At 38.0% G+C, this 25,495-nt stretch overlaps 1 protein-coding gene across 5 annotated transcripts in view; it reads right to left on the reverse strand.

Annotated features, from left to right (window-relative positions):
• Positions 1-23,852: 23,852 nt before the first annotated feature.
• Positions 23,853-25,495, reverse strand: part of LOC118826881 (MLX interacting protein) — a 31,386-nt gene continuing 29,743 nt past the window's right edge. For all 5 annotated transcript variants that reach the window (XM_036597924.1, XM_036597923.1, XM_036597922.1 and 2 more), the window contains one exon: positions 23,853-24,440. In XM_036597924.1, the coding sequence (XP_036453817.1) occupies positions 24,319-24,440 (122 nt within the window). In that variant the 3' untranslated portion in view covers positions 23,853-24,318. The remainder of the gene's footprint in view (positions 24,441-25,495) is intronic.

Raw genomic sequence — 25,495 nt, forward strand, 5'->3', positions numbered from 1 at the left:
TTGACACACATGTCAGTTTTCAGATATAATTTGATGTGTGTGGGTGTGTGTATCTATCAACTACATACATGTACACTATATGGACAAACGTATTGGAACTTTATCATTGAATTCAGGTGTTTCATTCAGTCCCGCTACCACAGGTGTACATAATCAAGCACCTAGCCATGCAATCTGCCTTTACAAACACTTGTGCGAGGATGGCTTGTTCAAAGAGCTCAGTGAATTTAAGCGTGGTACTTTAATAGGATGCCATTGTTACAACAAGTCAGTTTGCGAAATTTCTTCCCCTCTAGACATTCCACAATCAACTGTGAGTGCTATTATTGAAAAGTGGAAGCATTTCGGAACTACAGCAATTCAGTCACAAAGTGGCAGACTACATAAGTTACAGAGTGGGGTTGCAGAGTGCTGAGGAGTGTAGTGCATTACAGTTGCCAAAGATCTGCTGACTGAATAACTGCAGAGTTCAAACCTCCTCTGAGAGCCTCATGGCATGGGTTTCCACGACTGAGCAGCAGCATGCAAGCCTTACATTACCAAGTACAATGCCAGGCATCAGGTGGAGTTGTGTAAAGCATGACGTCACTGGACTCTGGAGCAGTGGAAACGTATTCTGTGTAGTGATGAATCACGCTTCTTTATCTGGCAGTCTGATGGACAAGTCTGGGTTTGGCGAATGCCAGGAGAACATTACCCACCTGACTACATTGTGCTAACTGTAATGTAGAGTTTGGTAAAGGAGGGATAATGCGATGTGGTTGTTTTTCAGGGGGTGGTCTAGGCCCCTTAGTTCCAGAGAAGGGAAATCTTAACACTTCAGCTTACCAAGACATTTTAGACAATTGTATGCTTCCAACTTTGTGGGAAGGTCCAACTGAAAGGCCGGGAGACTCCTTGGCCCAATGAACGGAATGATATTCTGATCATAATCGGATTTCTGCAGTTATCCGATTATTCAAATGTTCATGTAAACACCATACTCCGATTCAGAAATCTAATAATGAGAGCTGGATTTTAACTCAGTTATCAGATTTCTCAATGCATGTATATGCAAACTCCAATTTCTTTCAGATTTAAAAATCTCACTTTATGACAAGGCTCTTATTGATATAGAATCGCCTACAGAATCCATTCCTTTGGCTTTGGCATTAGGAGGTGCTCGTTCATTGGGCCAAGGAGACTCCCGGCCTTTCAGTTGGTCTCCTGATAGGTTTGTCTATCTTGGATTAAAAATATCTTGAAATGCAGAAGAACTTCATAACTTTCAACTTTGTATAAACAGTTTGGGGAAGGGCCTTTTCTGTTCCAGCATGACTATGACCCAGTGCACAAAGCCATAAAAGCATGGTTGGGTGAGTTTAGTGTAGAAGAAGTTGACTGGCCCGCACAGAGCCCTGACCTCAACCCCACCAAACACCTTTGGGATGAACTAGAAAGGAGATTGCGAGCCAGGCCCCTTCATTCAACATCAGTATACAGTATACAGCCCTTCGCTCGACTGAGTATAGTGTGAGTTATACATTGGCCAGTTAAGTGTGTATTATTTGTTATCTCTAGGTATGCTTCATTCACTAGAACTCCTTTTTTAGAGTATTTATTCTTAGACTTAGACTTTTATTAAACATTGAAGCCACAACTAGAAAATGTACATAATGGCCAAATTATATCTGTTTTTTTTCGTTTCTTTTTTTTTAATGATATGTACAGGTATGATGAGAATAAGTTAACTGAATAGTTGTTCGTAAGTATAGGAATAGGTCTAGTTGTTGGGTATGTGACTGTAAATGGGAGTCCTTCTCTTTTTCTCCATTTGGGGAGCGCCATGTACTACTACCATCACTGATGGCAGCTTTCTTGTTTATGTTTTTCTTCATGCTGTTTAAAGCTATGTCACTTTTGAATACTGGAACTTGGTCCAGCAGTATATCCAGAGCATGGGTGCTCAATCCTTGTCCTGGAGATCTACCACCCTGTAGAGTTCAGATCCAACACACCTGGCTCTCATATTCAGATGCTCCTGAAGGCCTTCATTAATTGGATCAGATGTGTTTGATTAGAGGTGGAACTAAGCTGTGCAGGGTGGTAGATTTTCAGGACCAAGATTTGGCACCCCTGTCCCAGAGTAATGGGGGGTACAGCTTGTTGCTCCTTGGAGTGAGTTTGCCCAGCACCAGGTGCATAATAATCGGACTGATTTGTTAATTGTAAATAGTTCCTTTTTCAAGTTTGGCAGAGTGACTTAAATCTTTTTCCCTTTTCATTATTCACAGGTATTTTATATATTTTTCTTTACAGCTCTCATTTTATGTGGTGGTATTTTGCATAATTGCCAGTCCTTGTATGCATATATGAGTATTATTGGCTGTGCCTAATTGTTTGTACAAATCAGAAATCAGAATTGCAGGTACAAATCAGAAATCTCCTATTCAATCTAATGGTTTCATCACATATATTTTTTCTATTTTATTTTTAATGGAAGTGTAACAGGAGCCTTATTGCATGAGATTTTAATTGTTTTCTTCAGCAATAGATAAGTCCTCAATAGGGGGTGATAAACTTTCTGGGAGGGCAGTTACGTTGAATAAGATTTTTTCAAGAGCTGGGCTTGGTTGATACTTTGAGGGTGCTGTATCCTGGAGAAAAATACTATACTCTCCATTCTAAGGTCCATACAACTAGCAGTAGAATAGATTATTATTAAGTGATTGCACTTTTGATGGCATAATTATATCAGACTATGCTCCCATTGATCTTAATTTAAAAATGTCTAACTTGATACAAGGTATTCGTTCTTGGAGAATCAGTCCTTTTCTTTTGCATGATCCAGAGTTTGAAAGATGTTAAAAAGAAGAAATCATCGTCATTTCTCCAAACTAACAGCAGTCTGGAAGTTTCCCCAAATTTACTATGGGCTACTGCTAAAGCATTTATTAGAGTCATGATTATTTCTTATGTGGGTGGCTGTCGCCTCACAGCAAGAAGGGCCTGGGTTCAATTCCCAGCCAGGCGACCAGGGTCCTTTCTGTGTGGAGTTTGCATGTTCTCCCCGTTTCTGCGTGGGTTTCCTCCAGGTTCTCTGGTTTCCTCCCACAGTCCAAAGACATGCAGTCAGGCTAATTGGACATGCTAAATTGCCCCTAGGACTGAGTGTGTGTGTGTGAATGTGTATGTCTGTCTGTCTGTCTGTCTGGCCTGCGATGGACTGGCGACCTGTCCAGGGTGTATCCTGCCTTCTGCCCAATGACAGCTGAGATAGGCTCCAGCACCCCACTGTGACCCAGAAGGATAAGCGATTTAGATGGTGTGTGTGTGTGAGTATGTGTATTTCTTATGTTTCTAACCAGAGGAAAGCAGCATTTGAGAAATAAAGGACGCTAAAGTCTGAGCTGCACAGTTTACAGGCAAGATACAATGTACACCTGTTGGACAGTCTACATGCCAAAATGTAAACAGTATAAACTTCCTAAGTTTATATAAATCATTTTGTCTTGCTGGGGCAGCACGGTGGCGCAGTGGGTAGTGCTGTTACCTCACAGCAAGAATGGCCTGGGTTTGATTCCCGGCTGGGAGACCAGGCTCATTTCTGTGTGGAGTTTGCCTGTTCTCCTCGTGTCTGCGTGGGTTTTCTCCGGGTACTCCGGTTCCCTCCCACAGTCCAAAAACATGCAGTCAGGCTGATTGGACATGCTGAATTGCCCCTAGGTGTGAGTGTGTGTGACTGTGTATGTCTGTCTGCCCTGTGATGGACTGGCGACCTGTCCAGGGTGTATCCTGCCTTCCGCCCCATGACAGCTGGGATAGATTCCAGCGACCCAGAAGGATAAGCAGTTTAGATGATGTATGTATGTATTTTGTCTCGCTAAACAAAAATTATATGAATTTGCTAATAAACCCAATAATTATATGGCAGTTCTTCTTAGATGCTGCTCCTCTAATCAGGCTATTTTGTCAGATAAAAATGGAAATGGAAATGTTACCTATAATACTAAAGAGACAAACAAGATCTTTAGAACTTTTTATGAGCAATTAGACAGTTCTCAGTCCTCATCAATTGCTGATGATATGACTGGCTTCTTTTCTGAGCTAGTATTGCCAGAAAGAACAGAGGAACAGAGGGAGCTACTTAACAGGCCAGTTAACCTCAGTGGAATTCGGAATTGTATTGTAAATCTTTAGAATGGGAAAGCTTCTGGACCGGATGGTTTTACAGCGGAATACTATGAAAAAAACATTCTTTATTGAAACCTATACATGATATGACTCAGTTTTCATTTTATGTTGGTGAATTTCCTAAATCTATGATGGAAGCCAAAATTTACTTGATATTAAAAAAGGACAAACCAGCAAATGAATGCATGTCTTACCAGCCTATTTCTCTGCTTAATGTGGACTTTAAGATATTGGCAATTATTTTTGCCTTGAGACTTGAAGTTGTATTACCCACACTTATAGTTATTGATCAACAAAGCCTTGTTAAAGAAAGGTGTTCAGCCCAACGTAAAAAGAGTGCTTAACATTATACAACATTTAAATCAATGTCCGAGGGGTGCAATAGTTATTTCACTATACACTGAGAAGGCATTTGAGTCGAATGGCTTTATCTTTTTGCAACAACCTACATAGTAAGATTATTAGGTGGATTAGGATATTTTACACGCTACCCTCTCCCAGTGTTATAACTAACAATGTTAGGTCCCCTAATATTTATTTAGCAAGAAGCACGAGGCAGGGCTGTCCTATGTCTGCTATGCTGTTCACTCTTGTCATCAAGCCTTTAGCAGTAGCTATTAGAGAGGACACGTCTAGTAAAGGTGTCAATTTAGGCAGGAAAATCTATAAAATCTCACTTTATGCTGACAATGCTCTTATTGATGTAGAATTGTCTATTGAAACCACTCCTAAGCTTATAGATTTAATCACTAGATTTGAGACCTTTTCTGGATACAAGATAATATTTTGCAAAGTCTGAGGCTTTGGCATTAGGTGGTGCTCATTTATTGGGCCCCGACTTCTCCTGGCCTTCAAGTGGTCTCCCGATGGGTTTGCCTTGGAATCATGGAATAAAAATTCTTTAAATGTAGATTTATAAATAAAATTTCATACCTGTAATTCAGACTGTTAGGAATGGTTTAGATGGGTGGTGCAGTTTACCAGTATCATGGATAGGACATGTACACGTTATTAAAATGAATATATTGCCTCATCTACTTTATTTTTTTCAAATGATCCCTATTTTGCTACCCAGTAAAGCTATTAAGAAGCTGACTAGCTTCATTACCTCATTCATTTGGTGAAATGAAAGTGCCTGGATGAGATACAGTTTTCTTTCAACACCCAGTGACCAGGGAGGTGTAGCAGACCATTCTTTCAAGTTATATCAACTCGCTGCCCAGCTCTGTTTTATACCAGAATGGTTCATAGGTGACCCAGCTTCCACCTAGTTGAATGTTGAAGCTGTAGCACTTAAATCAGTCCCGCTAAGCAACTTGTTATTTGTTATATTTTCAAAGCTACTCCTCCAATTAAGCATAATATAATGCTTAAAAATATGCGTTTGTTACGGACCCAGGTTCGTAAGATTGAAGGCTGTCACTAGTTGGGAAAACACTCAAAGAATGCAATACATCTAGATAGTATGACAACAATTCTAAAAGGCACTGCTAAACTGTCATACCGATAATGCTAATAAGGTGAAAGCCCTTTGGGAGGCTGACCTCAGTATTAGAATTCATGAGAATAAATGGAAAGATGTTTGTAAAATACCCCATGTAAGACATAGGATAAACCATGACATCTCTAACCAATATAATAAATGTAAACATGCCGAAGGTACTCTTATCCACTGTTTTTGGTACTATATAGAGATTAAGACCTTCTGGTCCAAGATTGTTAGAGAGCTTGAGAAAATATTTTGCTGTTCTTCACGACTGGGGCCTAAAGCCTGTGCATTAAGGATTGATGAGTAATTTTCCACTGGTTTCAAAATGGTCATCTTCTGCATTTTCTTCTTCACTGTGCTCACAAATGTATTTTGTTACAGTGGGCTTCAAAACAAAGCTGCTCTACTGTACAGGAGATCAGTCTGTTGACTTAAAGTAACTGCTTTAAGGATAAAACTTACACATTTTTTAAAGTACGGGACCTTTTCTCAAACGTCTTGGAGTGGAGAAGGCACAGAAGCTTATTGCCGGACTAACAAATCTAACATGGGGACATCATAAGGCTTGAGAGCATTTGTTTTATCAGTTTTAATTAAACATGGTGATGTACGCTGTACTGCAGTTTTTTGTTTATTTACTTTTTTATGTATTTATGTTTAGGAGATATATATTGGATTTTATTTCTGTATGAGTTTGAATGTTCATATACCAGCAAGGTTATACTGGATTCGCATGTATGCAATGTGTGAGCGCTTTGTTATGCCACAAAATATTATAAAAATAAAGTAAAAAAAAAAGTCCACCTTTTGACTTTCCCAAACGGCACTACATATTGTGAGGCAAATTCCACCTATTAATGTTAATATTGTAGCGTGTTAAAAAATTTTTTTTGCATGTTGGTTTTAGGTTGTGCATTTCTCAGCATGTATTCACTGGGTTGTTTAATTAAGGACTCTTTTTGTAGAAGACAAGGCTACGGGCTGCCCTTGTCTGTGCATGAGCAGGGAAAGAGATAAGAGATATGTGAGCTGAGTCAGAGAGTGAATTGTTAAGAGAAAAACTCTGCTTATGCACAGCGTGGCTGTGGCTGACAACAGCACCTTAAAACAGACATAACAGTGTGGGACAGTGGTGTCCAATCTTGTTCACAAAAGGCCAGTGTAGCTGTGGGTTGAATTCAGAACCATTGACCACCTGTGCTTGCACACAGAGGAACTAGACCTCCACATTTTACCCATCTTTGCAGTGGAACACCCACATACATGCACGCTAGTAAACACATACACTAGGGGGCAGTGAGCACACTTGCCCAGAGTGGTGGGCAGCCCTATCTACAGCACTCAGGGAGCAGCTGGGGGTTAGGTGCCTTGCTCAAAGGCACTTCAGTCATGTTCTTTCGGCTCAGGGGATCAAACTGACAACCTTCCGGTTACAAGGCTGGTTCCCTAACATCCAACCCACGACTGCCCCACCCCCCTGGTTTTCATTCCAACAAAGCAGGAGCTCACGATTAGTTGTTCAAAGACTGAGTAACTGGTTAAACAAGTGGAATCCAGTGAGATCCTGTTTGTCTGGAATGAAAACTTTCAGCCACACCTGCCCTTTGCGGATAAGACTGGACACCACTGGTTTATAGGAACAGTATGAGGAAACAGTCTTGGGCTGAATGACGAGCTATGTTTAGCACAAATGTGTTCCCCTCAGCTCTGGATTCACCTCAGTTTAACCCTTGTGTGGTGTTCAGGTCTGTGGGACCCATTTTCAATGTTTACCAAAAGAAAAAAATATGCAATTTATTATTATTTCAACCTCAGATTCTTTGGCCTTTGCTCATTTTCTGTGAACGCATTTTCAATGCCTTCACGCTGTACACCCCCTACACATTTATAATACACATGTGTTGTTGGGGTGAACCTGCAGGGAATAAAAGTGTGGAGGTGCTGTGTCCCTTCACTCTGTTCTCCTCCTTCATGGCCTCCTGTTAGTGTGTGTGTGTCTGTGTGTTTGTATATGTGTGCATGTGTGTGAGGGTGGACAACATGGACAGGCTGCTGACTGGCTACAGCTGCTAAAGGAGAACCCTACGCTGACCACTTGTGATATTTTAAACATCTGGTGCTTTTACATGAATTGTTATGGCTGTGTTGATTAAAAAAAACAATAATGCAGTGGGTCCACTAGACCACTGAGTAACAAAAACATGAACACCACACAAGTGTTTATCTAGTCTGAACACACACAGACTAGTTACCATGGTCAGTAATGATAGCTAAACAATTTTGGATAGTTAACACATCTTCCCTTGGCCTAAGTGTAGATTAACAAAATTACAATATTTTTACAGTGAGGTCCAAAAATTTGAGATTATCATTTAAACTTGGAAATAAATGACAGAACAGAATTTTGAAAAATTTAAAACAAAGAAAAGTTATAACATGTAAATATTCAAGATTTGACATTGTTTCTATGTTACTATTCAAATATAAGCAAATTTGTGACACTGACCATGTTGAGTCGAGTGCACACTGTCATTAAAGCAAAAGAGAGACATTTAAAAAACTAAAAAATTCTTCAAAATTCATGTTACAATGTCAAAGATTCCACTTTTCACTCAATTTGTTATGCTGTTAATAGAAATTGTAATGAAAAACTTTCTATTAAATTAGGAATTTAATTCATTTGGAAGGGAGGCATCACTGTCACAAGCTGGTGGAACTGTCTTGTAGTTGGTGATGGCCTGGATGCCCTGCCACATGCACCGTTTGTCAGCAGTGTCTTGAAAATGATCATGGATTTTGCTGGTTGGGGCTTCTGGTTGGGGCTTCTGGTTGGGGTGTGTTGTGATGAGTTTGGAGACAGTAACATCATCAATGTACTTGCTGATGTACCCAGTCGCTGATTCTGTATACTTCTCCAGGTTGATGGAGCGGAAGTTGCTGATTCTCTGAACATCTCCCAATCAGTGTGCTCAAAACAGTCCTAAAGAGCAGAGACAGTTCCTGGCGGCCAGGTTCTCACTTGCTTCTGGTCTGATGTGGCACGTCTGATGAGCAGTCTGTATGCTGGAATGAGCATCACAGAGATGTAGTCTGGGTAGCCATAGTGGGGGCGGGGATCGGCCCTGTATGTGCTGAGGATGTTTGTGTAAACAAGATCCAGCACATTAACCCCCCAGGTTGCCGCATACTGGTGGAATTTAGGGAGCACCGACTTCAGATTAGCCCCAGATTTCTGTTCTTGGCTGATTAGAGTAGTGCCTGATGTGGTCTTCTGCTGTTGAAACTCATCCAGCTTTAGGTTTGATGTGTTGTAAATTTAGAGATGCTTCTCTGATCAACACATTTGTGTAGAGTGGTTATTTATGGTACTAGTCTGCTAGATCAGCAGTTTCTGAACCACTCAAACCACTCTGCCTGGCACTACCAACCAAACCACATTGTGGTTTTTCATGTGAACATTAAGTGAAGTTCTTGGAATGTGTCCAGACAGGTAAACCTGTCAGGTTTAATACGGCTTCAAACAAAGAGCATTTCGAAAAACCCTCAGTCTGAAGTAGAGATCTTGAAGCGCTAATGAAAACAAGCTAATGAAAACACAACGATTTGTAGTTTCAGGTGACTATACACTAACAATTGTACTGCGATTGCAGGTGACTATACCCTAACGACTGTACTGTGATTGTAGGTGACTATACAATAATGATTGTACTGTGATTGAAGGTGATTATATAGTAACAACTGAACTGTGATCGTAGGTGACTATACACTAACGATTGTACTGTGATCGTAGGTGACTATACACTAACGATTGTACTGTTATCGTAGGTGACTATACACTAACGATTGTACTGTTATCGTAGGTGACTATACACTACTCTTTGTACTGTGATTGTAGGTGATTATACTGCTAAATCTTACACACTGAATCTTCAAACCAAACCCTTGAGGTCTCTTGCTCTTTAGATCTGTGTGTTGTTGGTGACAAAATGTGGACTTCAGGGCTTAGGGCTCCATCTGGGACTGGACTATCTAAGTTTCATATTTAATATTACAAAAAAAGCTCCCAGGCTCAAATGTATATTTGTTTCCACATTAATACAATATACATAAACTGAAAATACAAATACGGATTTTAAAATAAAAAAAAAAAAAAATTCAGTGTCCTCAAGTTTAGCTTTACACCAACATACTTAGCCACAAAAATAATGTAGTCACATTCAAGGGCATGAGGAAGAGGAAGTGAAATTTAGGTGTTCAGAGGAGCCGAGTTCAAAAGCTGGTCAATTTTGCTTTTATTCAACATTGATCATTTGTTGTTTTTTATGCCCATGACAGCGTCCATCAAACAGTTTTGAATTCTTTTTATATATTATGTAATCATCTTTTGAAAACTGACGTTAGACGTTTTAATCTTGATAACAGGCAGTGTGGCAGGCAGTTCAGTGTGAAATATTTCCCTCCATCACAAGTTCTGCTTTGTAATTCTTACTGTTATTTTGCACAAAAGTATATAAGCAGTTACTGAGGTGGGGAAATCTGTTTTTGGGTAAGACCAATAAGTAATTGAAACTATGAAGGACAAAAATCTGTGAAACATGAAAGGAATTCATAATAACATTATCAATCAGATTGAGGACTAGTGCTGTAATTTTAGTCATCGCTTCTTCTGATTGTCAGCTCTGTGACTGCCTCTTTCCGCATTAAAACCTGTGAAATTTCTTTGCATTAGTCAGCAGGGAACTCCATTGTGTTGCGTTACACTGACTATATGGATTTTAACCAAACCCACACGGCCCACCAACAGATCAAAGTGCCTTTGCTCACCCTGACAACATGAGACAAATTTAACCTTTAATTAAATTTAATTCCTTATCATTTTTAATAAAATCATGTGTCACATGTGTTCTACCCTTAGAAAGTCTTACGAACAAAATGTAACTGAGGCATGTTCACATTTATATTTCATTTTAATTCCACTTCAGTGGCTTTAAATATGACATTACAGCCCCAAACTTAAGTGTTGGGCATTTTGTATATTGTGACACAAACATCTGCATTCATTGTCTATAGTATTCATCCTACCTGCAGGACTACAACTTCTATAAACACTAGAACTTAATCTGCCTCTCAGCTCACACGACTGTGCTTTAGCAGTCAGGAATCATTGTTTGGAACTGCTCTCACCATCAAGTTAGAATAGTTCACAAATAACTTACTATGAAGGACTGACTACCACTTGCATGAGTGCCTGGACATAATGAAATATTTAAATTGGGATAAACAAACATCTTTATACAAACAAAGATCTGTCGCACACACTGGATTCAATTCTCCTAGCACATGAGACAATACTGTCGCCTTTTATAATCTTGCTATTACAGCAATATTTAAGTAGTTTAAAACAACAAGAGCTATAGTGAAGTGGACACTGGTGGTGTATTTTCCCCCTGTGCACAGTGAGAACCATGGTTAGAGAGTAGGGGTGTAACAATTCTTAAATTCCACAGTCCAGTTCAGATCTCGATTTATGAAGCACAGTTTTGATAATACCTCGTTTTTCTTGGTTTGTTTTGTTTTGGTTTTTTTTTGGGGGGGGGGTGCAGTGAGGAGTGAATAAGAAAAAAATTCTGGGTTTTATTAAATCACCAACAACTTGGAACAGTAAAGAAATAACACTAAAGAATATGGTATACAGCTCTACCCAACTTTAAATAGAATATTTTTGTGATGTATGCGCTATAGTCTTAATTGTGAAACAAAAAAAGAAATTTTGGTAACACTTTCTATGAATGTCACGTTTGTAAGCATCTATAAACACATTTATAACATGTTATAATGCATTCATAAGGCATTATAAACATGGTTATAAATATTTATAAAAATAAATTACACTGAATTACACTTTATAGCCATGTTTATTATGAATTTTTAATATTATGCATTATAAGTAGTGTTAATAATATGTTATACCGTCAGTGCCAAAGAAGTTAGTCCCAGCTTGGAGAGCATAAAGTAAAGACAAATACAAAGTTTATTTACACCCTGAGATTTCCAATATTTTATTTCTCTCCGCTGGTGCTGTTAGGGCTGCATCTTCGGGGCTTCAGTTCTGAATATTCAGATGTTGCAAACAGGCTGTCCAACCTAGAATTACTGCTACAATGTGCTTTTCTTAATCAGCGCTCTCACTTTAAATGTTACATTACATCACAGCAAACCAAGCACCCATCAGCCCCTCCCCTGAACCCCCTCTGACATCACACTGAACGTGAAGTTACTGTGGATTGAAGGCCTGGAGAGGGAGAGGCGAGACAGTAGAGTGCTGTCATCGTAATTTGTTCCCTCATTGGTTCTAACGTCAAGCGCTAGAAACAGTCACTCTGTAACATCACTACACTACAGTACAGTAATGCTAATTTCTGCTAGCATTCTATTGGATACGCAGTGTTAAGTTAATTTTAAGCTAACAGCAGTGTTCATTGACTTTCCCACGTTGAGTAAAACATTACTGATGGCAGCACTAGTTTAAAATCTGACATTTGAAGCCTGTAATGTACTTTATTGTGCATGTTTAAGTGTTTCAGTAAATTTGTCAGTAAATACTTCAACTTGAAGCCTCACTCTTAACACTGGAGGAGGCTTTAGAACAGTATGCTTTACTTTACTTAGAGCAGACAAATACAACAAAAAAATTTCCAAGAATCCTGTTTGCAGAAAATGTCAGCATTTTAGGATCACCAAGTCTCCAAAATTACTAACTAGACATAACCTTAACTTTGACTGGAAACAGGTTCTATAGTCAGATGAGAGCTTTTTGTCAAAGTGGGTTTGGAGTAAAAAGAATGAAGGTTACACAGAAAAGAAACTCCTCCTCACTGTGAAGTATGGTGGAGGATCTGTGATTTTTTGGGGCTGTTTTTCCTCCAAAGGCCCAGAAACCTTGTTAGGACACACGGCATCATGGACTCCATGAAGTACCAGGAGATTTTAAATGAAAATCTGGCTGACTGGTGGTGGTTGGATCATCCAGCAGGACACTGATCCAGAACATACGTCCAAATCCACACAAACATTGTTCAATGAGCACATAATCAAGCTTTAGACAGTCTTTGACCTAAATCTGTTTTAAAAAAAATAGAGAGAGAGAAGACCTGGGACTGTTGAAGATCTGGATTCTCTATTAAGAAGTGCTTTTAGTTTTTTTGCTCTCTAATTCTTCAGTCTCAACAAGCATTATAGGAAAAAAGCATTATTGGAGAAAAGCATCATTGGAGAAAAGCATTATTACGGCCAGGGACAAGTTTGAATTTTTGAATTTTCAAATAGTTTCATAAAAAATAAAAAAAATGAACAGTTGTGCTGTGTCCGCAGATGTTTATTTTGTTTGATTTCAGCTAACTGACTTCACAAATTCATTATTTTGCAGCTGGTTTGAGTCAGATGCCACTAGTCCAGTAATGTTAGCATAGGTAGTTTTTATGTTTATCCTTTTAGTTCCCAATCTAAACAGCCACGCTATATATATATATATATATATATATATATATATATATATATATATATATACACACACACACACATTTGTTTTACCCAATTTTCTCCCCAATTTAGTCGTCTCCAACTCCACCCGCTGGTTAGGACTCCCCAATCACACTATTGGACAGCTGAACGCGCTCGGAGATCTGTTACGTCAGCTAACAGACGTCTGTGCTGACTAGCATCGCATTGGGTGATGGGGGGAGAAGGGGGGCCATCCTACCCACCCAGAGAGAGCGAGGCCAATTGTGCTCTCTTGGACTCCCGGCTACGGATGGCTGTAGCATCACCAGGGATCGAACTCGCGAGCTCCTTATGATAGGGCCAACGCTTAGACGGTTGCGCCACTCGGGAGCCCCACGCTATTTATTTTTAACTTAGTAAAAAGCAGAAAATGTAAATATATTTAACAGAAAATAACACAGAAACTGCAACAACTAAATTTACTATTATATTTTTCAGTACTTCGTGTGTCCACACTTTCCCTTTATTACAGCTTCCATTCCTCCCAGGAGCCTTTTCAGTTTTTAAGGAAATCTGTGTTTTTTCTCCCTTTAAGTTTTTAAGAAAAGTAATGTTCATCTGATGGGGACAGTTCTGGTGGTTTACCAGGTCTTGGATTCTATGGAACACCTGTTTTTTCACTTATTTTCCTCTGACTTTCCCCTTCCTTACACAAGTCCTATATCTTATCTTATATCTAAACTCCTCAGAAACCTCGCCTGAAAAATTAATAACTTGCATGCAATGGCCATTTTGTCATGACCGTTTTATCTTTACCAACGGTGTCAAAAACTATAAAGCTGACTAAGTTGTTACACATCTGAAAGTGATGCATACTGGACTTTCACACTGGTGATTCACACCACAATGTGAACAATGCGGTCACATAATGATGTGTACCTGACCAAATCAATCTGAGGGTGATAATCCAGCTGTGGTGTGTGTCCACTTTGAGGCAGTCACAAGCTTTAATCTTGCACATTTTTCTTTGGTAAAGCTTACAATAATTACTTTCAGACATTCGCTTATCATTTCTTCCTTTTCGGCACAACATATATGGAAGAATTTTTGATTTGCTTTGTTGCCTCAACATGTTGCGAAATATCGCTCCACCACATCAGACACTGAACCACGTATACGGTCACGTAGGACTTCCTTTTCCATCTCTGTATCACTACGAAGGGAAGTTCTATGGTGTACATAAGATCTGCTGATTCCATCTTGTGAGTCACAGAGTGAGAGAGAGAAGAAAAAACAGCCCAATAATGCTAGTCTGCTGTCGAGTTAATTACTAATGTTACCAAGAACAAACCAAACTAAGGTTTTAGGAACTCTAATAGTGGCTGTGATTGGCTGCTTTCCTGCAAGTTTATATATTTTGTTAGTAAAAAAAAGTTCAGATCTTCATTTGTCATAACAATAAATACAGAGAACCCAATGAAACCAATCACAATTATATAGTTTTCATTTATTTATCCAAAAGCATCAAAACAGCCCAAAACCATGATACTGCTACCACCATGTTTCACAGTTGGGATGATGTTCTTATGTTGGAATGTAGTGTATAGTTTTTGCCAAATAAATCATCTCCCATTTAAGCCACAAAGATCTATTTTGGTCTTTTTGTCTGGCTTATTGAGCTAGTCTTTAATAAACTTTAAACAGGCAGCAATGTTCTTCCTGGGAAGTAGATTTCATCGTGCTATCATACCATACATACTATTCTTGTTTGGTGTTTGACTTATAGTCGACTCATTAACACTGACATTATCCTCAGATATTACCCTGGGGTTCTTTGTGACCTACCAGAATATTCTGCGGCTTAAATACTAAAGACTTAAATACTTAAATACTTCAGGCATCTGAACTAAAAATATCTAGAACAACGTCTATGCATTTTCTTTCATTCTGAAAGCTTGTCAAAGGCGCCGGGGCCTGAGCGATGATTGGAGATTCTGTATTTAGGGGAAGGGTTTAGTGAAAGGTCTGTATTTATTTATTTGTGAAGTGCATCATGTTCTTTATTATTTTATGAAAAATATAATTTCTATTTCACAGTATCCTGCATCTTACTTTTCGTGTTGGGATGAAGCAAAAATGTGGACCATCTTGGGGTCCCTGAGGACTAATTTGAGGACCACAGTTTTATGGAACCACAAGTGGTTCTCCTATGACATCATTCTAAAGAGTTCTTTTTAAGATTGTAGATGTTGTTCACAAAACAAAACGAGTGTTCTATTCCTTTTAGGCCACCATTTAACAAAGTGAAAAGAAATCCCAAAACTTTGCTCAAAAGACTTGCATTTTTCAAATTTCTTCCACCAAAAATGGATTTCCAACATGCAGCTTGACAGTCTTAACAACGGACATATCTGAAACAGAAGCTGTCTTGCTGTTTAGTCTGGTTCAACAAATGGGTAAGTGCATCAGAAATTAAGTTATTCACTCGTTCACAAAGGCAGGACAAACTATTCTTCAAATGAGTGTAGAATTTTTCACACTTTTTCACCTCGTATTTTCTAACATTTATTAAACATTTGGTCTATAGCAGCACCACTGTTGCTGCCATGATACCCACACCAATAGAGTTAACAGAGCAAATATATTTCTGTAAGATACCTCAAGCTCCAGTCCTCACAGGCCAAAATACTGCAGACTTCAGCACTCTGCCTCATTAAACACACCTGATTCAGCTCATCAGCTATTTAGCAAGGCCTTCATGAACTGAACGCAGAGTGTTAGATAAAGGGAAAAGGTTAATCTCCGCAGGACTTTGGCCCAGGAGGTCCCCAGCTTGACATGCATGCTGTGAAAAATGTAGGATGAAACAAAATTAATTACAAAGAATTATGGGATATCTTCATCAATGACATATGCATTTATGCTGGCACCTCATTAAGCATGATTACCTCAGTAGGCAGTGTTTTTTCCTTTTTAGACACCGTTAGTAATGTTAGCTTATAAGCTAGCTAAGCTTGTAACACTTGTAAATGCCCTAGGACAGTGTCATCATTTGATATGTGAATGGTAACAAAATTCTGATATTTTTTATGAAGTTCTTTTTCAAAAATGGAATTTTTACTATAAATGCATTCTAAACTAAGATGGTTAAGAAGTTGTCAGTTCTACAGTACTGAGAAAACTAGGACACCATTTATTTCATTTCCAAGTTATTAACTTTTCAGTCTCAGGAAAAAAATTTAAAAAAAATTACGCAGTAGCATCAATGACTAAAAATATAAATTTTTTCAGTATTTAGTTTGTCCACCATAAAAGCACAGCTTTTACAGCTTTACAGCTTTTACAGCTTTGATTCTTTTCAGGAAACTTGCTTTCAGTTTTTCAAAGAAATCTGCAGGGATATAAGTTCAGTCTTAGAAGTAAGTTGCATTTTTTGCCTTTTACAATGTATATCTTCTTAATTACATTTTATAACAGCATAGCACTGTCTTTTTACTAATAAACACTTTATGTCCCTCAAAAATCCACTACAGTTTTGCTTCACAATGCATGTTTTTTTGGAACACGCCATTTGTTCGCAATGTAGACTTGTTAACTTACTAGGTGGATGGAACTTCAAAATCCCCGAACAGCTAATTATCTATCAAAACATCTTATCTGTACAGTGAGCCATAAGCAAGATGACAGCTTATATACAGCTCAATCAAGACATCCCTTCAATCCATACTGAGCAAACAAACTCAAGCGTAGACCATCAAGAGCTCTTGAAATGGCCATGAACAGAAGAAAGCTCCAGGCTGCTGGTAAGCTGTTGTATAGTTTAACTTCTCTCTGAATTAATACGTGAAAGGAAGGAGGTTGTGCAAAGCCTTTTGCAAAGGGAAGTAGCAAAGTTCATGTCATCTTGATTTGTCTGACAAAGAAGCACGAAGGGTACTACTATAGCTTCAGCTTAAGCATAGATGATTCAATGTATGTATGCTGAGAGAGATGCTATTAGAGTTTGTTTGAGCTGACAAGTTGTCTTCCTCTATTACAGTGTTACTCTTGGTAGTTTTTCTAACACCAGCCACGCAGAGCTCACCAGTCATCAGACCAGCACTGCGCACCATGAAAACATTGGCGGACAACTTAATCAAATACATGGTGGGTGTAAAGTTTGTGTCCAACTTGTATTTTTTATTTATTTTAATCTAAGGAACTTTCTGCTAGCTCAAATATCTTGACTCTCAAGGTATACATGACATGTTTCGTTTCACTTACTCTGGGTCTGTGATGCTAACTGGAACTGGCAAACTTCCTTCACAAGCACTGACATTGTGCCTTTTTCTACCAGCAAAAGGAATCGACTTGTGTTCCTCAGAAGCCTGAGGAGCCTCAGGTCGTTGGCTGCATCAGAAAATCTCAGATCAACGACAGCAACGCTGACTGTGCCTTGATCTTGACCTTTGATGCTTACTTTTCTGAGGCCATTGACTTAAATGTTGGAAGCAACATTATTGCAAGTCTGCAAGAAATAAAGGAGCACATGTGGGGCTTGCCCGAAAAATGCTGTAAGTCTAATCCTACAGCGAAGAGCTGCAAGCCAGGCTTTACAGAAAAGACTGACGAAGACTACGAGAAGTTTTGCAAGGTGTTAAGCCTAGTAGAACTGTTCACACTGTGGCTGCACAAATCCCTAAATCAATCTATTGCCTGCTAATTATCAACTGGCATATTTATTTATTTACTTAATTATTTATGTATTTATTTATTGTATTTATTTAGTTATTTTATTTTCATTTTTCAATTAAAAATCTAAATTGCTTAAAATATTCATGTTTTGACATACATTAAATATATTTGTCACTGATATTTGCGTTATATTTTTATGTGATACCTACAAATAGTGGCTAGATTGAACAATCTGCACTTTAAAAGATTTTAAGATTGAAGACTTAAATGTATAAGAGCATTGAAAAATCTTATGAAATATGGACCCATTTAAAATTAAAAACTTACAGATTTGTCACTAAAGGTGGCCAAAATGACTTTTTTTTTTAAGGACACTACAATATTTATAAAATACATTTTCATGATACATCATATGTATGGTGGTGTATAGCTTTCCTGAGGTTTATGAACACATTAGCAGCGATGAAAAGCACCACAAAAACCAGTAAATATCAGTACAATCAGTATTTTTAAAAAAAAAGCTATTAGCACAACGATAACAAAATCAACAAATGCACAAACTTTTGCATACGACTATACTTGACACTATCACTATGCTATGTTGTTTATGCAGTTGTTATACAGTGGTTGCTGTTTTACAGGCTTTCTATACTCTGTAAATCTGTCTTTATATGATACATGCAATTGTTCAGTGCTCTAGTAGTACTGATAATGCTCACTGTTTAATCAAAAAAGCATACTGTGATCTAATTTATTGCCATAATGATAAAATACTGCCCACCACACTAAAAAAGGCTTAAATACATAAAATATATTAGTAAAAAGGCTAATCAAAAAATGTTTCTTGTGAAGTCCCACAAGGTTCGGTTTTAGGGTCTTTTCTCTTTGTACATGGCACCTCTTGGTGATATCATCAGGAAGCACATCAGTTTTCAGAGCTTTTCTGATGATGCAAAATACCACATTTCCTCAGAAATTCCTTCAGAAAATCAAGACTCTGTTGACAAGCTTACCAACTGCGTGTCAGATTTTTCTTAGTGGATGTCATAAAAGTTTCTAGAGCTAAATAAAGACAAACAGAAATATTGATCCTTGGCAGTAAAATGAAGAGGTTCTTTAGCTTCATATACCAAACCTTAGACTCTGAGCTCGGATTTATCCTGCATGTAAACGCAGTCACTAAAGTAGCTTTCTATCATTTGAGAAATACTGCTGAAGTTTGGCCTTTTCTATCTCACAGCAACACAGAGAAACTTCATCATTTCGTTCATGCATTTCTTACAAGCAGAGTTGATCACTGTAATGCTCTACTTACTGGACTTCCTTAGAAAGCAATATATCCCTTACAACTCATACAAAATGTAGCAGCATGAATCCTAACAAAAACAAAAAAGAGAGATCATATATCACTCCTGTTTTAAAAGAACTGCACTGCCTACCTATATTTTTCAGAGTAGATTTTAAAGTTCTGCTACTAGTTTTAAGATGATAAATGGCTTTAAAGAACCTGCATAATTCATACAACGTCTATGTCTGTCTATCCAGATCTTCAATCTGCAGATACTGGCCTTCTGCAAACACTCTCCATAAAATACACAAAACGTGGAGAGACTCCTTCTGTTATGTGACTGATCTGCAGAACTCAATTCCACCTTTTATCAAACAGTCAAGTTCAGTGCTCACTTAAGATAAATATATAAAAAAATAATAATAAAATATCTTTAACTTAGCATTTAATTAAAATTCTGCATATGTTTAACATTTATCTTTTTCATTTTATCAGTCACTGCTTTCTATGTTTTACATTAAGAAATGAAACACAACTACAATTTCTGCCACTGGGAAGTAAAAAGTGAAAGTGCTCTCATTATTGTTATTATTATTAATGTTGAACTGAAAGCTGTCCACTTTTCCCATGGAGATTTAATGGAAAGAGGAAGGCTTCACAGTACATGAAACCTTCTGAACTCAGCAGCTGTAGTTTAAAGCTGCTAAACTCTCAACAGCAGTTCAATGAAAATGAAGGTGGGGCACTCATGAAAACTGCTAATCTAGGCTATTTCACAATATCCCACGCCTGAGCAATGAAATCCACCTTTTGAGTTCCCCAAATGTCACTATATAAGGCAAACTCCACCCATGTTTCCAAATTTCTGCATTATTCAGTGGTTGAGATGTGAACAGTCATTCAGAGTGGTTTGAGGTGAAATTGTTCATTGTAGAGAAGTTTACTGATTGTTTTCTTTACAGTGGTGTTGACAGGAACCAAAGGTCACAATGTCTACAACACAAAATATAGGCTTTTTATTTACTATACAAAACCACCAGTGAACCTACACCTGTCTGAGATTTTATATGTAATACTGACAAACGTTAAAATAGTGAAAAAATATGTTTTCTTTGGGGACAATTTTGCCTAATGTCACTCTGCATGAATCTTTCCACCATGAATGGCCTTAAAAATATGTATGCTTTAGTTTCAAAACCTTCTAAAAGCTATTGTAAAACAATGCTTCAGACATCAAGCTGCCATTTCATAACCATTCCATGAAATAGGTTTTTTTGTGACTTTTAGAAGCATTAAATTCCAACTGGTTCACATCACCACCACTGACTTGGCAAGTTTCTCATTTTCCCATCAAACCATGCTTATTATTATTTTTTTTTTTTAACAACTTAACCATTTAATTATGCAGAAATTTCGAAAAATGGACACATTTCCAAACAAGCTATCCTAGTGGTCTGTAAAAACACACACATCTTCTTTGTTTGGCTTTTCTATTCACACACAAGGCTAGAATACAATGCTGAAAAAAGGATACTGGATAGAAAAGAGGACAGCACTGCACACTGCCCTCAATCCAGGGAAGTTTCAAGTTTACCGAAAAGCAGAAATAAGAAGCAGCATCAATTTATGTACTCTGAAAAAATAAAGATGCCACAAAAAAGTAAAAAAAAAAAAGGGTGTGAAGCTTTTTTTCTGTTTTTATCTCTTCACATAAACCTTTACATCTTGTGGAGGTTTTTTAAACTTTAAAAAAAGGTTCTTCACATTCACATTTCCCTTTTCAAAAATGGTTCTCTGAAGAACCATCCATTAAAAAGGTTCTTTAGGGAACCAAAAGTGGCTGTTCTAAGGCATTGTGCAAAGAACCCCTTCTGCCACCTGTATTTTAAAGAATGTAGGGCTGCAACTATCAAATATTACTTTGATTATCTGAAAATTCCATAAGAATAAAAAACTCGATGCATATTTCACTTTAATACCTAAATGGCACAAAGCCTTTTTTTATTTTTATTGTTGCTTTCATTATAATTGATATTATTATAATTGCAATTGTCTTATTCTTATTGCTAACAATTAAACATTTATTCATTTTTATTTACAATATGTTATTATTTTTCAGTGCAAGTTGCATTAAAATGCTAAATCCTGGCAACCCTGAACAGGTTTCCTGTTTCCTTGAGTTACGAGTCGTGCCAAACTGCAATCTTTAATGAGTCTAGTGTGCAAAGCAGGCAAATGTGTCCTACTGATGACTAGAATTAAGATGGCTAAACAAGTATTTAGTTCCCCACAAAATGCAAGAGTTCATATTAAGAGTAAACAGGCCAGTAACTTGTATGACTAGTCCATTTCTAAATATTTTAATCATCAATCAAACAATCAACCATAATTATGACTTCCAGACTCCTGTGCTTCAGCATTCAACACTTGATTCAAAAAGTAGCATTTCCCCAAACAGCTCTAAAAGTTCTTCTAGCTGCCCCTGTTGCGACACACGAGGTTTGAGTGAACTGGATACAAAAATAGAAATTTTCAATTTCCATGGAAAGAAACTGTGAAACTAAGATAGGAATAAATCACCTCTCTTAGGCTACGTTTACACAGCAGGTAAAAGTGGCCCAAATCCGATCTTTTTCCTCAAATCTGTGTGTCTGTGTGAACAGCAAAAACCGCACTGAATCTGACATTTTCAATTCCGATTTGAGACGCTTTCATATGTGGTACTGAAATCCGATACGTATCCGGTCTGCGGCAATGCGACTCAGTCTGAACAGCCAGATCGGAATTCATGCGACTTTTACGTCAATCCAACTCGACATTCGTCATAATTTCGCGCTGCTGAGACTCAAACATTTAGGCTGATGTTTTTGTACCAAAGCATTAGAAGAGACTCATCAAACCGCTCCGTGTTCGAAGAGGTTTCGAACGAACGAGAGCGAGGCTGCAGCGTCGGAGAACAGTTTAAAGAATCCGAGGATACGAACCAAAGAAGTGGCCGTGGCCGAATAACGAGCCCTTTTACGGCGAACACATTATGGGTGATGTCAACCACTGGAACTTTATACTCGCTCCTGTGATGCTGGCGAAGACGAAGCTGAAAGCTCCGGGAGCGACTATCGTTCGCTGGCCGTCATGACTGTTTACCTCTGGACGAGCCGCCACGTGAAACATTGTTCTTTTGCGTATGCGGGTCAGTTTAGGAGCTGATCTGTTCAGACTGATGTTGCATACAGGTCACATTTAAAAGATAATGTCAACAACCAAACCAAAAAATCGGTTTTGGTGAGAAAATCAAGATTTGGGCCACTTTTACCTGTGTAAACGTAGCCTTACACATGTGGCCACTCAAAGGACAAGCAGAGGATGAGATGAGAAGTAAACCTCTGAAGTAGGAACACACTTGCTTTCAGCTAGGCTGCCCTCAGTGAGCTAACTAGCTAAGAAAACTTTGCATTGCAAAATAAGTTGATCAATAAGTTAATTCAATTGAAGTCTGTATTTTACTGCTCTGCCTTATAAACAGCATTTGCTTTGAAGAAAGGAAAATAAGTAAAAAAAAAAATCTTAAAAAAAAAGTTTCGAAAACTACTGTTTAAAACATTAGTTAAAAGATGTAGAGAAAAAGACTCTCTGACTCTATGGTCTCTGACTTTAGCAGGATACTGTATGTTGATGCAACTTCTCCCTCTTCCAAGACGTCTTCTCATTGGCTATGACAGTAAGGAATCAGCACTTAACATGGCATTGAGGATGTCCCAAAAGGGAAATGTTGATGGCAAGTTGCCAGGGGTATGTTTAACCAGTATAAAAAAAAACAAGGCTGCCAAAAGATTATTCTATTTTTCTCCCCAACAGAAGGTTCACTGTCAAACCTTTTCTTCTGTCATTCATTAAATAAAGTAATTTCTTTACTTACTTACTTCTGAACTAAATATCAGAAAAAAAGAATCAAGCTGTCGATATAACAAACATGGTGTTACATGTTCCCCTTAGCATGATCAGTTACTCTAGCACATACAATGGCTTTAAAACCTTTTTTTTAGGACGGTGCCCCAATCAATGGAATGAAACTTCCTATTTTACTTAAGTTTTTTTATTATTATTATTATTATTTTCAAAATTCCACTTTCATTAAGAAGTACATGCAAATGCAAATAACATACAAAAGAAATTACAGACTTAAAGAACATCTCTAATATGCATTTTGCCAGAAAGCAACCAACATAGCCAACTTATTTCTGGGCTAATTAGAGGGAAACACTTGAGGATCAAATATTGCTGTGTGTTAAACACAAGCCAGGAGTTTATCACTGTGAGACATGTAGCTGTGGGGTCTGGAAAATCTAAAATTTCAATATATAGTTCCACAGTGAAACTGCAGATGACAAGCAAGCTAAAAGGGAAGCCCTGAATGACCTGTTTGAACATATTCTTTTTTCAAGGTTACTGACTGCCTTGCTTTATACAGGACTTACCTTCAGTGCTCAGGCAATTACTGCTCAGGCCAATCTGCCATTCATCTTTTATGCCTTTGGTTCTTTAAGCTGCAGAGTAGCTACAACACAGATTATGCTTGGGAGAGGTATCAAAGGTGGAGGACTAAATGGACTGCATGTCCAAAAAGGCTGAAAAGACAGCATTTGTGAATCGTGCAGAAGCCTGACAATTAGTTCTGACATACAACAAAATAGCTTAACAAAATGTCTCTACAGGGCTTAAGGTAAAACCGCCCTGCAGAGCTTTAGTGCAAACGAAATGAAGTCCTTTTGGGGATGACAAACAGAAAGGCTTTGGTTTGTCTTTTTAAAATCAAGCATATTGATGTCCATATGCAAAAACAGGAAGACTCCACTAAGGCTACTGACTATTCCCTTCTGAGCTACATTTGCAGCAGCTCCTTAGACTCTTCATTTCAGTCCCTTTGAGAAACAGAAGCCCAGAACAGCCCAGGTGCTTTAACACTGTTAAAACCAAAAAGATGGTTCCAGAACATTGCTATAGGGGAAACTCTTCTTAGACTTTTATTAGGATTTAAAAAACTGACTGCAGAGAACACACATTCAAGCAGGTACCCAAATAAGGCACGTTCAAGGTTTCACCTTGTCTTTTCCAGCCTCCTGAGTACATCCCCCATAACTACTGTGCCTGAGTGAGACATGTTGGAGTAAAACTTCTTGTTGAAAGGGATCAAGAGCTAGGATTTGGTGGAGTGTTGTTTGGGGTTCATGGCGGCCTGTCTGGCTTCTTCAGGAAGGAGTGTAGGGTCGGTCAAGATGGAGGTGGTGGTGCTCAACTGTCGCAGTGTGCCTAAAACCACTGTGAAGGAGAGGGGAAAAGACACAACGCATACTGTAAGTGTGAGGAAAAAGCTTTTTTTTTTGCTGTATTTGTTCCAAACAAGAGAAAAAACCCACCACAACTTACTGACATCTCATCAGACTTGTAAATTGTACACTATGGCTCTGATTTACTAAACGTTTGCGTGTTTAAACCGTGCCAAGCTGAAACACTAACAGGGTCATAGAAGATGTGTCTTTTATATGAGCAAAAACTGATGTCTGGCTTTCCCTTATTAAAAATGCAATTTGGTGCTTTTCTTTCTGAGGTTGCAAAATATAAAGTGGTATTGACGTGAGTGATATAAACTTTACTGTAACATCACTCTTCAGGTAATACTGATATAAAATCATAACTTTAATAAAAATCTGAATTAATTGATAAGAATATCGTTATTATTGCTACTGTAACAACATATTTTATTACCATACTTTTATAAGCCATACAAAGTTAATATTGGTAAAAGATTCATTCTTAATTTTGTAACACCTGCTGTATCTAATAAATGCAGCTCAGTATTCCACACTAGGGATGTCTAAAGTGCCAATATTCAAACAGTGAAATAACTAATGAGCTGTTTTGGTTTATTGCGGAAAGACGGAGAAAATGCACAATTCGGTGAAACAAGGATTTTATGCTTTAACTGAACTGTGCAATGTGCTGAGTTTCCAAACGAATGTGGAGTCTAATCATACGTTCCTGTCCACATCTTACATCCCTTGATTTCCAGTCACGATTTGCACAATGTTACTGGATGAATCACACATTTCAATTAACAGAACCTCAAAAGGCACATGTAGATAGGTATGTACCTGCCTTGCATGAAGAAAAAAAAAGTTCTAACTTGCAAACTCTAGCCTTTGGAAGTTAAATCAGGATGGGGGTGTGATATAGAGCTTCACACCAGCTTTAGTATGGCTACACTGCTACCTAGGCTAACTACTCTAGCTGATGTTAGCTAGGTCCACAAACAGTGAAAATGTATTTCTCTGACAAAGTAACATGTTGGCACATTAATCACCTGTAAGAAGACG

The sequence above is a fragment of the Colossoma macropomum genome, unplaced genomic scaffold, assembly GCF_904425465.1.
Source record: "Colossoma macropomum unplaced genomic scaffold, Colossoma_macropomum, whole genome shotgun sequence".
NCBI classification, from domain to species: domain Eukaryota; kingdom Metazoa; phylum Chordata; class Actinopteri; order Characiformes; family Serrasalmidae; genus Colossoma; species Colossoma macropomum.